The sequence below is a fragment of the Chelonia mydas genome, chromosome 12 (assembly GCF_015237465.2).
Source record: "Chelonia mydas isolate rCheMyd1 chromosome 12, rCheMyd1.pri.v2, whole genome shotgun sequence".
Classification (NCBI taxonomy): domain Eukaryota; kingdom Metazoa; phylum Chordata; order Testudines; family Cheloniidae; genus Chelonia; species Chelonia mydas.
In genome coordinates this window covers 32554072-32570425 of record NC_051252.2, presented here as the reverse complement: position 1 = coordinate 32570425, position 16354 = coordinate 32554072, and the positions used below count along the sequence as shown (strand labels likewise).

The 16354-nt window shown below is 44.6% G+C and overlaps 1 protein-coding gene across 2 annotated transcripts; it reads left to right on the top strand.

Moving 5' to 3' along the window:
* Positions 1-1682: 1682 nt before the first annotated feature.
* MPHOSPH6 (M-phase phosphoprotein 6) lies at positions 1683-14989 on the top strand. Of its 2 annotated transcripts, XM_043526163.1 has the most exons (6): positions 1698-1716; positions 1753-1894; positions 9376-9488; positions 10622-10712; positions 13527-13624; positions 14071-14989. In XM_043526163.1, the coding sequence occupies exons 2-6, from the start codon at positions 1844-1846 to the stop codon at positions 14204-14206; spliced, it is 489 nt and encodes a 162-aa protein (XP_043382098.1). In that variant the 5' UTR covers positions 1698-1716; positions 1753-1843; the 3' UTR covers positions 14207-14989. The 2 variants fall into 2 exon arrangements, with proteins under 2 accessions (XP_037733426.1, XP_043382098.1); XM_037877498.2 differs by having other exon boundaries at positions 1683-1894.
* The last annotated feature ends 1365 nt before the right edge of the window (positions 14990-16354 follow it).

The following is a 16354-nucleotide window of genomic DNA, read 5'->3' as shown; positions in this document are numbered from 1 at the left end:
CTTTCACCTTAAGAATAAATATACTTACTTCTAAAAATCTGTGTGGTAACTTATAACTGCTGGCAATTACATCGTTCATAACTTTCAAATTAAAAGCGAAGCACAAACGTTGGCCTGGTTAAGCCGTTTGGCTTGCTGGGAATAACATAGCGTAGGCAGGGATCTGTGCAGCCCAGAAAAAAAGCCCAGTCAGGAGGGAGAGAGATGTGAGTCTCTACCCAAGAGAGATGATGGCTGACGAGCCAGCAGCCTGGAGTGGGGGCCCTTAAGGGACCGGGGGGGGGGAGCGGGGGGAAGGATAAACGAAAATGTTCTTTGAAAAAGAATTTGCTTCTTCAGCTAGGCACGCTATGACTTGCGGGTCCATTTGCAATCCTAATGGAGTACACTGAGCATATGCAGAGAGACAGGCTAACTATCTGAGAAATTACCACCCCTAGAACTTGGGTGATTCTGAGGGGCTCTAACAATTATTAAATCTGAATAGAATCCCAGGTACTGTGAGGTTTGAATCCAGCTCCGAGCAGAAATCTCAAGTTAAAAAACAAAACAGGAATATTGTTCCAATATGCCTCTGTCAAATGAGGATTCTTGTTCTGAGTACAGCAGAATATTGAGAAGGTGCTAAAACTGTGTTTTGAAAAGAAAATAAACTATATAAGCAAATGCTCACTGGGAGGGGAGGTGGGAATAGAGGGAAAGGAAATGGGAGATCAGGGGATGGAGAAAGGAGGGAGACTAAGGGATGTAGGAGGGGAGGATGAACAAGAGGAAAGAAGAAATGGGGGTGAGTGACAGGAGGACTGGGGAAGAATAGGGGGCAGGGGCACCTGTCAGACTCACATTCCCCAGCCATATGTGTGTCACACTTTATAGCCCCCCCCTCCCAGCGACAGCTATATGACCCCCCACCTTCCCTTCCCCCCTCATGTGAGCCAGGTTCTGGAGGGGACTTACCTATCTGGGAGGGTCTGAGCCCCTCTCCATGACTCCCCTTCGTGACCTGGGATCTGTGGGTCCCTGTCCCCAAGGTGTGTAAACCTCTCCATGCCCCGCCCACGTGTGCGCCAGGCTTAAAGGAGCCCCCACACACATACCATCTCTGTGCGCCCCTCACATGAGCCAGGTTTGAGGGTTGCTGTTGTGGGAGATCTGAGCCCAACCCTCCAGGATTGCCCTGGAGCCTCCAGGAATTAAAGATTATGTCATGAGATGAAACCTCCAGGAATACATCCAACCAAAATTGGCAACCCTATCCCTGCTCCTTATGTGAGCTAGGATCTAGGGGGTCTCCTCCCCCCCCCCCCCCGCCCCATGGTGCCTGAATTCTGCTCCCAGCTTCCCCCATATCTATGCCAGGCTCTGGGGGACCCTTGCCCATCTATGGTGGTCTGACCCCCATCCCTGTCCCCCCATGTGAGTCAAGCTCAGGCGAGTTTGCTACAGGTGGGATCTGAGCCCCGCTCCCTTCCGATGAGAGCCAGGCTGGGGGGGGGGGGTCTCCCCATTCTGTCTGAGCCCCATTCCCTGTCCCCGTGCAGACGCCAGGCTCGGGGGGAGGGGGTGCCCCGTTCCGCTGTAAAACACCCCAGCCCCGCTTGAAGCGGCCCCAGGCCCGTGGGGCGGGCTGGGCCGAGCCGGTCGCATCGCAGCTGCGCGGCGGCTTCGCCTCCCGCTCCAGCCGGGCCGCAGAGGCCCCTGGGCGGAAATCTGGCCCTGCCCACCCCGCCGGCTCCCGGCCCGTGCGCGTGGCGGCCTGTGCGCGGCTTCAGGAGGCGGCTGCAGCAGCAGGGGAGGGCGGGGATCGAGCGGGGCCCGCCCGCGGCCCAGGCCCGGCACCGCAATGGCCGGGGAGGTGAAGACCAAGCTGTCCAAGAACCTGCTGCGCATGAAGGTGAGAGGCGGCGGCTGCCGGCGCGGGCAGGCCGCTCGCGCGGGGGAGCAGCAGGCCGCGGGGCGGGGGGGCGCCGTTGGGAGCCCGGGCAGGGGCAGGCCGGGCGGAGGGGCGGGTTGCGGAGCTGATCCGAGTGAGGGATGTTAGGTGGGGTGTGGGGCAGCCTGCCCCGGGGGAGGGGAGGGATGGGGGCCCTGGGGAAGAGCGTGGGGGGCGGGATGGGGAGAGGATGGGGGGTGAGGCAGAGAGTGAGGGGGGTTGGGGTCGGGTGATGGGGGGGGGTGGAGCAAGATGCCCCCTGGGGAGGGTTTGGGGGCAGTGGGGAATGGGGAGACCTGGGGGAGGGAGTGGGAGTGTCCCTTGGGGAGGGATGGGGGCCCTGGGGAAGAGCATGGGGGGCGGGATGGGGAGAGGATGGGGGGTGAGGCAGAGGGTGAGGGGGGTTGGGGTCGGGTGATGGGGGGTGTGTGGAGCAAGATGCCCCCTGGGGAGGGTTTGGGGGCAGTGGGGAATGGGGGGACCTGGGGGCTCTGGGGGAGGGAGTGGGAGTGTCCCTTGGGGAGGGGTGGCCCAGGTGGGGAGGGATAGGGGCCCTGGGGAAGAGCATGGGGGGCGGGATGGGGAGAGGATGGGGGGTGAGGCAGAGAGTGAGGGGGGTTGGGGTCGGGTGATGGGGGGTGTATGGAGCAAGATGCCCCCTGGGGAGGATTTGGGGGCAGTGGGGAATGGGGAGAGCTGGGGGAGGGAGTGGGAGTGTCCCTTGGGGAGGGGTGGCCCAGGTGGGGAGGGATGGGGGCCCTGGGGAAGAGCGTGGGGGGCAGGATGGGGAGAGGATGGGGGGTGAGGCAGAGAGTGAGGGGGGTTGGGGTCGAGTGATGGGGGGTGTATGGAGCAAGATGCCCCCTGGGGAGGGTTTGGGGGCAGTGGGGAATGGGGAGACTTGGGGGAGGGAGTGGGAGTGTCCCTTGGGGAGGGGTGGCCCAGGTGGGGAGGGATAGGGGCCCTGGGGAAGAGCATGGGGGGCGGGATGGGGAGAGGATGGGGGGTGAGGCAGAGAGTGAGGGGGGTTGGGGTCGGGTGATGGGGGGTGTATGGAGCAAGATGCCCCCTGGGGAGGATTTGGGGGCAGTGGGGAATGGGGAGAGCTGGGGGCTCTGGGAGAGGGAGTGAGGGGAGTTGAAATCAGGTGGGGGGGCTGAGGGGTAAGCTGCTCCCCTAGGGAGGCATGGGAGAGGGGTTCCCAGGTGGAGAGGTGATTGGGGGAGCCTACCCTGGTGGCAGAGCTGGGACTGTCGGCTTAGGGAGCAAGGTTTGGGGTTGGTGACCCCTGGGTGGATTGTGGGGCTGTAAGGCAAAGGCCTGACGTGTAGGGCGGGGGCGGGGGGGTAGGTATTTAGGAGGCTTGGAGGGGAGGAAGGGCAGGTTGCACTGGGATTTGGGCTTATGGGAAGAGATCTGGGAGGATTCTGCACACGGCATGAGACGTGTGGGGGAGACATGTTTGAGGGGGAGAGTGGTCACGAGGGGTCACAGACCCAGAAAAACATTTTGTTTTAAATTTACCTAGGTTCCTGAAGAATACACATTATGCTCTGTTTCACCAAAACTACTGCTCCCCTATTATGATAATGCCCCTCCCCCCCCCCCACATTTTCCAGGGTACTTTAGCATTGCTCCCTACTGTGAAAGAATTGGGGAGTCACAGAAAGGAAACCATTCCCAGGGGTGGTGCGGATGGGGAAGAATGCCTCTTTAGGGTAGCAGGGGAGATGACCTTGGCAGTGGGGAAGCTGAACTAGTTAGGGCTCTCCAGAGATGAGAGGATAGGGAGCAGGGCATTGGGGGGGCTGGCATGGAAGCTGAGGGTGAGGATTTGTGTTTCTGCCTAGGCATTTGTATATTGCTGTTTGCTGTTATACTTGGAAGTATGGGGGGAGGGGTTAAAAGACTACATGGGACTAAGTGATATGGGGCGATGGGAAGCTGAGGGCGTCTCGGGGCTTGGAAGGACATGGAGAAGAGCATGTTTGAAGGGTATGGAGGTGGGAGACTAAACACAGGCAGAGCTAGGTCATAAGATGGCTTTTGCAGTGTAAACAAGGAAGAGACATGGTATTATAACCAGCACCCCCTTCTCTGCTACAGACTTTTCCACAGCCAGGCCAGCCAGCTTGGACAAGGGGCTTGAATCAAAGTGCTGTGTGCTGTTTCTGGAATGAGGGCCCTTGTCCTGAACCAGTGCAAAGGGATACGTGTCATCAGGCCTGTAGGAGGCATAGACACCAGTGGTGTATATAAACTAAACCAAAGTATAACATAAGCCACAGGGTGGTACGCTCATCTGTGTAGATAAAAACATGTAAATACAGTGTAAACCAAAAACCTATTGTAAGAATTCTGTAGTAAATACGTAGTGTAGGAAAACCCATCTTGAAAACAGTGGTCAAATAACATAATGAAGGATGAGGATTAAATGTTCCTTGAGATTTTGGGTGGATGGAAGGGGAGATGGGCTCACAGTGTCTGCTGCTGTTGCATGATTCAGGACCCACACCTGGAGTCCTGATCTAGGTGGAAATTTGCCTGATTCGGGACTGGGTCCTGTACAGTAAATGAGACCCTGACTCAGCAAATTAATGGATGAATCATAAGTCACGGGTAGAAAATACTTGGCAAGGGACGTGCATGTAGAAACCTAGGATTAACCACAATGATCTAATATGGTTTTAAACACAACTGTCCTTCTCTGCACTAAGGGCAAAATTGTATTTTAATTTTCTTAGTTAACACCTTTTCTACCACAGTACATTTTCCCAGGATAAACAAGGCCACACATTTAAATTTGCCTTGTCTTGTTGTTGTCATTTCAAATTATGTTCCTCTTCACCTCACTAACTGACTTAAATATTTCTTGTATGCATGTGGCCATGTTGGTCCCAGGATATTAGACAAACAAGGTTGGGGTGAGGTAATATCTTTTATTGAATCAACTTCTGTTGGTGAGAGATGAGCTTTCAAGCTACACCTGAAGAAAAGCTTTCTGTAGCTTGAAAGCTTATCTCTCTCACCAGTAGAAGTTGGTCCAATAAAAGATATTACCTCATCCAGCTTTTCTCTTTACATTTTTCTTATTTGTTTTGGTTTATAAGGTCAGTTATGTAGTGAATGCCCCTCTTGTCCTTGTTAAGAATTTTTAAAGGTATATATCATTGATCCTTTAAGGAAAAGTTCGCATCAGGTAATTCTAGCTTCGCTTGCTCTCTTCATCAGTTCCCCAGCTTTCTCAGATGTTCATTGTTAGCACTCTAGAAATATACTAAACAACATGGCACTGGCAATGATGACATTAGAAGGTTTGGCTAAAGAAAATCCATAGTTCTTCTGTTGTAACTACTAAACTGATGACATGAAGTTCCACTCGGTAGTTGTACTACAAACACTAGAAAAAATGGCTGTGCTAACCCTTGGTGAAATGGCATTTATAACACTATCATGAGTACCACGATATCTTCACTTGTAGCCAAACATCTAACTCGTTAGACTCCCATAAGAAGTATCCAGTGGTTTTATGAACTGTAGGGTGTCTGTTGTTTTGATCCAGAAACATACTGTGAACTACCTTCCTTATTTCAGCAAAATCTTGCATAAGCAAAACTGGGATTTCTTTGCTGGAAACCATCTGAAAATTCTTTTCTTCCCATGAGCTATCTGTGCTGGCCTCTTTATCATGAACATAAGTGTTCAAACTCTTTTTCTTTATATCTTTAATTTAAAATATTCCCTTTGCTTGCCATATTTGGTTGAGCTGCCTTGACTCGAAATATTTCCTAGCCTTGGATTTTGTTGTGCACTGATTTTTCTGGCCAGTTCTGGCTTAATATCCTATAACGGTGTTAACTTAGACCATTGTCCCTCCCTCTTCCCCCCCCCCCGCCCCCACTCTTTTAACAACTCATAAATGTAGTAGCATGAGAGAGGGATATTAATAAAGTACTGACCTAGCCATCGCCCTTGGAATTGTGAATCTAGCATCAAGTCCAAAGTGAAATTAGTCTCAGCTCAGTGGCTAATGGACTCTGGTTCATGTCGTGTAATGCATCACATAATTCAGTAGAGTACACACTGGCATGATTGATGCTCTCTCTGTTTCTGCCGAACAACACAGAAGCTGAATTGCCATTAATTTTTTAAAAACATAAATATTCATTAAATATTTATAACTTAATATAGCAGAGACTTCATGCCTTGTTTGCTACATTTTAGTTGTGCTGTTCCTTTTTTAGCTTGGTATTTGGGGCCATAGTCCTTCAAAGTACTAAGTGAAACGAGTTTTACAGTCTCAGTTCAGTCCTCAGTTGTAGCAGAGTTCACTTTCCATAAAGGTAGCAGAATAATTAGCACAATTGCAAGTCGCTGCTCACCAAAGGCTTACATCTGTGTTTCTATGGAGACTAAACTTTGACCCAAAGAAACACTCGGCATGTTTTATGTGCTTTGCAATTATTGCAATCTGTATTTTTTTTATCATTTTAAATGTAAGTAACCAGATATTTGTATCCAAGAGATCTCCTAGTTCATTTGTTTTTAGGTACATAATCAATAAAAATGAACATTGATTGGGTGCTTATAATAAAACTTCTCCCATTGAGACTTAAGTCTAGCTAACCAGTTTCCTTGATTAACATGTTTTTCCACATAGACTCTCTCATTTTACTCACTTATGAGAAAATCCAGATACTGTAATTTTAAATGTAAGGCTTTGACATGTTTTTGAATTCTTTCAGAAAACAAAACTCCGTTTTCTTTAGTTAAGAAACTCACACAGAGTTGGGTACATATAGCAGTAAAAATGGAACATGAGAAATTAAGGTGGCTTATCACTTTTCAGACTATGCTATTGAATTAATATATAAATTAAATAATTAAAATAATACACTTAATGTTTTGCATAGCCTGAAAAATGATAAACCAACTTTTAATTTCTGATTGTCCATTTATAAATATATTTGTTTGGGGTGGGGAAGTAGTGGCACATTCCAATCTCCATCCACGAGCCAATCTCTGTCTACTTGGGACACCAAAATGATTTGTCACAGTAGATTGTGCAGATGTTTAAAATAGGGTCATGCATGCTCTGCTGTGCTTTGCTAGCATCTTCTCTGGTAAGGTTTGGATGTACTCATGGCTAATGCCAGATAAAGATGTAAGTGTGATAGGGATGTGCCTAAGGGCTTGTCTAAATACAGGTTGTACTGCTTTACCAGTGCAGTTAGAGGTACACCTATCTCCCCTGCCTCTCCTCCAACTCCCTTCACCCCCGCACATTATGAATGCAATTATACTTAGGGCTCTACCAAATTCATGGCCATGAAAAATGCATCACGGACCATGAAATCTGATCTCCCCTGTGATATCTGGCTATTGTAGGGGAGGGGCAGGTCCAGGGGTGCACCAGCCGGGGGCTCCTACCATGCACTGGGCTCCAGCTGCTAGTGCCCTCTGGGCTGAGGAGGGATGGGACTTCTTCTTTCGCTGCAGCGCCCCCCGCCCCTCCCCTACTGCGGCCAGGGGAGGTTCCTGGAGGTAGGTCTGACTGAACCCTGGGAGTATCTCTTCCCCTGGTGCTCCGGGACTAGCAGCAGGAGCCCAGCGCACAGTAGGAGCTGCTGGATGGGGCGCCCCCAGCCCTGCCGCTCCCTTTCTCCAAGCCCAATGCTCAAGATTTAAAGGGGCCATTGGATGGCGGGCAGGGACCATAGCTCCCCCCAACCATGGGGCCCTGGCCAGCCCTGTCCCCCCACAAAAGTGATGACCCTCATATGTCCTGTGTTCTTTCCCCCACACGCACACACAGTAGCTTTGTGACCCCCCACGACACTCTTTTAGGTTGGGCCCCACATGGTTACAACACATGAAATTTCAGATGTAAACATCTGAAACCGTGAAATTGACTATTTTTAAAATCCTATGACTGAGAAATTGACCAAAAAGGACTGTGAATTTGGTAGAGCCCTAATTATACTGGTATAAATGTTCTTATACCAGTATAACATTCCCATTTGGGAAGGGGAATAAGCTATAGCAGTATAATTACATCTACACTAGGGGTTGTATCAGTATTACTGTGAGTAAAAAAAAATCACATCCCCTAACAGACGTATTTATACTGGTACAAAAGTTGTCTGTAGGCCAGGCCTGAGGCCCCAGCTCCAGTCGTGGTGATGTCAAACCCTGAGCATTAATTTAAAAAGAAATGTTTATAGCTTTTCTCGTTTTGGAGAAAGTGAACCTTCAACGTTCGGTCATGGTTTGGTCACTGAAATTGTTAACATTGACTTTTAATTGAACTCACTTGAGTTAACACTTCATGGAGATGAAATGGGCAGCTCACACTTCTTCAAGCTGTTGTTCCAGGCTCTCTGTGAACTCCTCAAACATCATTGCATTACTCCATATCTACACTACTGCCATAGTGTAGACACTTCCTTCAGTTTTCCCATTGCTGTCGTTAATCCGCTCTCTGAGTGGCATCTACACTGGGGGGGAGGTCAGCTTAACCATAGCACTCAGCAGTGTGAATTTTTCTCGCCCCTTAACAATGTAGCTAGGTCTACACTAAAAAAGTTAGGTTGACCGATTTATGTCTCTCATGGATGTGAAAAATCCACACCCGTGAGCAATGTAGGTAAACCAACCTAATCCCTGGGGCAGACAGCACTAAGTCAATGGAAAAATTCTTCCATCAACCTAACTACTGCTTCTGGGGAGGTAGATTAATTACCGCGGCAGGAAAACCCCTACTATCGCTGTAGTGAGTGGCTATGCTGAAGCACTCTAGCAGCGCAGATGCAGCTGTGCTGCTGTAGTGGTTTAAGTTAGACATAGCCTAATTTTTAAGTGAAAACCAGGCCTAACGTTCGTTTACTATAAGGGCTCTCTTTGCAGCCTTGGGGATTAGAGTCGAACTTTTTTTTTTTTTTTAATGAAATCTGAGAATCTGGAGGACAAGGGGGCGCCCTCAAAAGAATACCGGAAAAAAACAAATGCTAACCTGGCCTAAGCCAGGTCCAGTTTGTCCCCTGACCGCTTTATGTGGTGGAGTATAACCATTCGGCATCTGGTATGCAGCCACAGCTTTGAAATCGTTAAATTTTCCTCAGTCCTTTGTCAGACCTCCAGGAATTGCAGGATGGTAACAAGCCAAGGAAGTCAAAACTATCTCCAGTGTTACTAGAGTGCTGGTCACCTGGGTATGTAAGTGGTGATGCAACTGAATTTTAATATTGCCGTTGTTTCTGTCTGTACATTGGCAATTGCCCTAACTTTGAGCTGACTTTTAAAAGAGTCAGGCAAAACTTCCTAACTTTTTTCATGAAATATTGCATGAACAATAAATGTCAGGCAACCTATTAAATAGTTGTAACTCACATATGGGGAAAAGACACTTCATGCAGAAAAATCTTTGTGTGCGTTTCTTTCAGTTCATGCAAAGAGGATTGGATTCAGAAACCAAAAAACAACTAGAAGAGGAGGAAAAGAAGATAATCAGTGAAGAGCACTGGTATCTGGATTTACCAGAACTCAAAGAAAAGGAGTAAGTTTGTCATATTTTTCCATTACTTATATCTGGACTGTTTGGGAGGCAAAACAAAGTGTTGTCTATTAATCCTTTTCTGTCCAAGAAATACCTCAAGAATAATAGTAACTCTTAGTCGCCAGTAGACATTAGTAAAATAGTCAGATTGGTAGGTGTAGCATACTTATGCAGCATTTTATTCTAAGGAACCACTCTCAAGGTTTATAAGTCCACTGTTTGACCTACTCCCCCCCCCCCCCCCTTTTTTTTTCCATCTGTATGTTTTCCTAGTATCCATGTAATTATTTTCTTTTTAGTGACCAGGTGATTTAATGCTGCTTTTGCTTTTTTTTAAAAAAAAATGGCTGAAACCTTGTAAATTAGGCCCCAATCTTGCAATCAAGTCCATGAGAGAGAATCTGGCTCCTGCATGCAGCTTCACTGATTTCATTAAGGTTTCATTCAGGCACAAGATCAATCCATGAATATCCAGTTGCACAATCCCTAATGGAGATGCAACAATAAGGAAAACCTCTTCTAGTAAGGGCACAAACTTCCATTCCTGCCTTCTGAAGAGGTGCTATAAACAGTAAAAAAAAACTATTTTAAAAATAGTTTATTTTGTCCTTTAAAAGAGGGAATTTTTTTAACAAGAGGGAGTCTCTTCTTAACATCTGGAGTTCAGAGAATTAATTACATGTGATTAAAGTTACTGATATTCAGTATTTTACGTGTGCAGGGTGGGGATGAGAAGGTGGAACACTTCTGTAGTACATGTATGTGATAATTCCTGGGGGTGGACTTCTTTTTGTCTCTTGGTTTGTTCATTAAAAGAGAAAAGAAAACAATCTTTGAAGAGAGAACCACATGGTTTTATTTCCTATCAGTCTCTACTAGGGCCAGCTCTACACTAGAAATTTGCTGGTATAGAAATGTCACCTAGGGGTGTGGGGGTTTGTGTGGGTTTTTTGGGTCTGGCTGGGTTTTTTTGCAGGAGGAAAGCAACATTTCTTATACCGGCAAACTTTTTCAGACCTAGACCTGGCCTAAAACACTTCATTTTTTTGGTTTTGCTTTTTATTGCTTTTGGTTCTTGTGACTATGTTAAGACATGCTGTTCAGACAAATACTTGGCTTTGTTTATTGTGCAGGAGTTTTATAATAGAAGAGAGAAGCTTTATGCCATGTGAAGACCTACTTTATGGCAGAATGTCCTTTAAAGGGTTCAATCCAGAAGTTGAGGTACTGTCAAATGTTCTACTTCTGTTAGGGTCATGGAGTGTATGTACCCCACACTGGACCAGCAACCAAAGGGTTAATACAGGCACTGCCAGCCACTGCTGATTGGAAGCCTCACAGCAGCTAGGAGGGTAAAAAGGGCTGGGAAGCAGATGGGGATGAACGGACCAATAGGCTGGAGAACCTGCAGAGATCCAGGGGAAGGTAGGAAGAAGCTCAGGGCATTGTCAGAGTTGAAGAACTCTGATCCTGCTTACCTAACTTGAGGGCCCTGAGTTGGAACCCGGTGGAGTAGGTGGGGAGTGAAGAAAGGGTTTTCAGACTCCTGGGCACCATGAATAGACAGACAGCCCCATTGGGGGCTGGGCTACAGTTGTCCAGAGAGGGTGGCACCAACGCACCGCACCAGTTAGTAACTAAGAAAAACTATAAATTGGAGTTAGGTCTCAACGTGGCTTCCATTGAAATCAAGAAGTGTCTTTTGGTTGACTTCAGTGAGAGTCAATTGAGCTTTATATAGTTTATAGCACAAAGTGGATTATTGCCTATATGTGTCCATGTTCATGCTTCTAATTTGAGCTCCGCTAGGTAGGATGAAAATGGTAATTTCCAACTCAACTTCCCTTCTTCCTCCTATTCAACATTCCCATTGCTGGTCCGCAAAATCAGCAGCTCTTCTAACTGGGTTGTTGATACTCAGTCATTAATTCATGTGTTAATATGCTCTCTCTGTGCTTGCACTTGTTGTTTTCAACCTTTAGAAGTAGAGCTGTTTGATTGCAGGAATTTGAAAATAAATTAAAATGCAGGCAAAGCAGATTGAATGATTTTATTAAATGTTTGCAATTCTGTACAGAAAAAACAACATTATGGGGAGTATTCACTTTTGATCACACTGCCTCAGTAACAGCCTAGGTACTGGATTGGTACTTAAGAGACTTGTTCCTGCTTCTGCCTTTCATTTGCTCTGTGACCTTGGTCCGAGTCTCTTTACTTCTCTCTGCCTGATTTATCCAGCTGTGAAAAGAGGTCCTAATAATTTAAAAAAAAAAAAAAATCTGTGGATGAAAAGTGGTATATTCACTTGTGTTGTATATGTTTGATCCATTTGAACAAATGGAGCCTGTCACCTCTGAGGTGCTTTTGCCCAAGTCAAGAGGGATGAAATCTGTCTGGCACTATGAAATGAGTCTTTCCAGTCCCAGATTGACACAAGTCCATGTCACACACTAACGTCCATTGACACCCATGTTGTTTATCTCAGCTGAATGAGTTTGGAGTCTGAATTGCCATCCTCCACTTAGATAGAGATGGCTCCAGATTAGCATTAAGACACACATGCCGGTGATATGGAGGAGCTCATGCTGTTTGCTGGTATTCTGTCAATGCAGTGCTTTCTGCAGGCCCTGTCTTAAATAAAATGTATTTCCACACTGTGATTCAATGTGATTGTGATTCAAGCCAAGATTTTGGAAATAAATAAAGTGCTATTTCTGGTAAATATCTGGCCTCCCTCCCCCCCCCCCCCCCCCCCCCCCCCGCCATATGTCAACAGCTCAATAGTTTCATGATTCCTATACATTTTCCTCCCCTCAGAGAACAAAGCCTCCATGTTCCAGGTACTGCTCAGCAAAACAACTGCCAAATCTCACTGCTCTCCCACTTTTCTTCCAGTCTGGATCATATTGCTGCTTAATTTAGGGCCCAAACCTGCAAACTGTCAGCCCTGTTGACTGGAAACTACTCATGTAAATAAGGTCTTACAGAATCATGCCTTTAAAATAAAAACTCTTTTGAGCAGAGGTGTCTTTAACTTCTGTTCAACGTCACACAGTCTATGGTCTATAGTAACAACAAGACTGCCATTAATCTGTCTCTCGCAGCTAAATAACTGCCTAAGATGAAAAGTTACTGATGCTCAATTCAGATCTAATATGATTTAGGGGGAATTATGATTACTGTCTCACCAGGGTTGGCATTTTCACTGGCTTTTTTTTTTTAATGCAAATAGCATTTTATTGTAAAGCTTTTCAGACAGATTCTCCCTGCTAAATAAACATTTTCAAGTGGCTTAGTTCCGAAATTTGACCCACCCTTAAGATCTGGGAATTATATACACTAGATAATACTTGACAATGAAAAAACAGATCTGCTACATAACTTTTTTAAAAGATTTATCCACTACGATCGATAGTGCATTACCACTTAAATTAAATGGCAACAATCGTAAAGAGTGCTAAGAAAACCTAGTCCCAGATGCCAGGCACCGTGCTGGTGCGCAAACAAGGAAGGAACCAAAAATAGGTGTGTTTATATTAGAACAATTTTGAGATGCAGGAAAATTATAACAAAACTCTTTATTTTAAGTTTTGTAAGGGCTGGGTCATGAGCTGCTTTCAGGGCCATGCTGGGTTGTATGAGGACCTAAGACACTCCCCTACACAAGCTATCTGAATCACTGCGCAGGTGGGGTAACAGAGGAGGAACTAAGCTCCACCAGGTATAGCACTGGTGCGAATCACCACCACTACCAACCTGGGGAGCAAGGGGGAAGCAGCCAGTCACAGTTCATTCATTCCCTTGTCTTCACCTAGCAAAGCACGGCTGCGTGCTCCCTTATATTCATGGCTCATGATAAATCCATGATCTAGCTCTAAATTCATACTACAAAGAAGGGAAAGTAGCTTCAGTTAGGACTCTATACCCCCAGAATTTTGCTTGTCCATTTTAAAAATGAATTTCTTATCAGTAATATCTATATAATTGAAATTCTGTGAACGAGTTAACTGTTAAACTGATTTCCCATTTCATTTTCAGAAGTTAATGATCCAAATGAACTCTAGGTACAAGAAAGAAGAAATTGAAGCAGATGATACAGCCGAGGCTGATGTATCAGATGAAGAAATGGCCAGAAGGTAATTTATGTTTTATGGCATAGTTAAAATTACCAAGATGATGTGTTGCTGCACTCTCATCAGAGTGTTTATAAAATAGCAAACTTTTGTGTTGTGCACAAGATATTTTTAAATAAGAATTTTGAAGAAAGTGTTCAATGGAGTAGCTTCATTACTTCCTGGGGAAATAACTTGGGGCCATTTTTTACCCTCCGCTACACCTTTCTGCTCTCTACTGTGTCATTCTGTGTGACAGAAAGCAAAATTGGCCCCTTAATATTATGCTGATATCTTGATACAGGCAGTAGCTGTGTCTCTTACACTGTGTTGTAAGAGGAGTGACATAGGCAATCCTTTGTTGCACCACAAATTGGTATAGCTGATAGGATTTATGACTTGCTGTGCACGAGTTTGCTTTGATTTTATGAAGAATAGTGATTTGTATTTTAATGTAAATATCTTAACAGATATGAAACCTTAGTCAGAACTATCGGGAAGAAATTCTTGAAAAAGAGAGACCAGCGTGTGCTACAGGGTGAAGATGAGAACAGTAACATGAGACCTAGCAAAGCGAAGAAAATGTTCTTAAAACCCCAGGATTGATGTGAACTGCACAATTGGAGCTAATAGAAATGTCATCTACAGGTCAGAGTAACATGAACTGGGGAGTGTTTATTTTCCACCAAATAATGTAAGATACGTGTGTAAAATCTAAGTCTATTCTGATTGAAATTTCTGCTGTCCACATGACAAACATACTTTCAAAGTGGATACATATAAAATGGATGTCATACATCCTTTCCTGTCTGAGCAAGTTGTACTGACCATGGGGCTCTAAGCCAATTAGCTGTTTAAATATTGTGCATAAGTAAGATGGCTATCCCGTGTGTTTGAGAGCAATGATCTTTACATTTTATGATGGTAACTGAACGCAAGTATTTCAGCTAAAGATGAGCTGTGGCCAATCTTATAAAGCAATTCTGCTTTCAGTGTTTTTTTTACTGTATAAATTGAAACCCCTTACACTTTCTAAATTGAAAGAAATAGTCTGCAGAAACGTACGTTTCTTTAACAATTCTAAAAATACTTTGAAAAAGGAACAGAGAGATTAAATCCATTTCGTTGAATTTTATTTTTTTATAAAATCTGTTTAAAGAGAGGTTTTTGTAATAGAAGCATTTATATTGGGTGATGTTTTCACTTTGACACGTATGAATCATGATCTGCTCAATGTCTTGCCTCCAAAAAAAAAAAATTCTGATGTTCCTTTGGTTGTGGTTTTCTTTTCTGGCAAAAATTTTCCAATCTTGTAAACAAGATCTGTGATAGGAGCATAATGGCTGCTTAAGAAACACATCTTAAACTGAATAAAAACTTTTTAAAAGACTTTTGTGTCTGATTATTGTTGTTTAGGTAATATAATATAAACACTGGAACTTAACATAGCCTGTGAGATGTGTAGTGCATTGTTTGATAGTGTTTAGATTCAGGCCCAGATTTTTAAATGTATTTAGACATTGATGCACTTAGCATTGCAATACCTAACTGATTTAGGAGCCTAAATCTAATTTTGAAAAGGGCTTTAGAGATTGACCATCAATGGGATTTAGGCTCCTAAATGCCTACATCCCTTTTGAGAATGAAATTTAGGATCCTAAATCAATTAAGCATTGCAATGCTGAGCACAGCAACACCTCAATAGCTTTAAAAAACTGGGCCTTAAGCACATGCCCCAAAATATTAGTTGAGTTGAAATGCCTTTTCTAGTTAAAAAGTAATGAAGCAGTTTCAAGCGTTGTTGCACAGAAAGACAGTACTGGCCTTCCGTCAATTGGTGCTCTGGGCATGTTGAAATTTGTTGTCAGCATGTGTCACATCTAAAATTATAGCAGTTTTCTGTATCCCAACCTTCAGCAAGAAATATGCTTTCTCTTATTTTATTTCCCTGGCTAGTTGTCCAGGTTGCTCGTCCAGGATGCTGGCCCTCTCGAGAAAGGAGGGATTTGGAGGAGTTTGCTAAATGGAAGCAAGTAGGGCAGTTCCATTATGGACACGAGTCGGTTTTTTTCTTCTCTTTTTGGAACAGCTCAGTGAAGCAAGACACGAAACTCAATTATATAAAGTAAGAGGCCGTACATCTACAGTAGTTTGCATGTATGATATATGGACTATAATCCAAATATCAAAAGCACCTCATTAGATATTCAAGATGGATCACACATGGAAAGAGAAATACACTTTTAACCTAGTAAGGGAGCGTCATAAAGGTGGAAAGTCTATGATTCATGATCTCATATAGGTTTTCAGAGCTAATTAAATGATACTAGTTCAATTACTTAAAACTTGACTATATAAAATCATCAATTGAACAAAAGTTAATGATCACAAGACATTTTTCTTCCCAAATGTGACCTGAACTACAAAGTGATTTATTGTTGCTCATCACAAGAAAAAATCAGAATATATCCCATTATTCTTTCTTGCTTATTACTAGGAAATGACTCCCCTGTTATATGAATAGATTTATTTGGTGATGGCAGGATTTCTGAATAATAGTGCAAGGTATTTTGGGGAAATTATATTCTAGTGAGACACTAGTGACCACTAGATGTCACTAAAATTTTGCTTGGGCTTCAGGATTCCTGAACTGATGACATTCTGTTGCTTTCACATAATCTTGTCTGAAAGTTCCTTTTATTGAATAATTAGTTGAGGCATGCATATAATAAAAAGAGCATTAAACTTTACAAA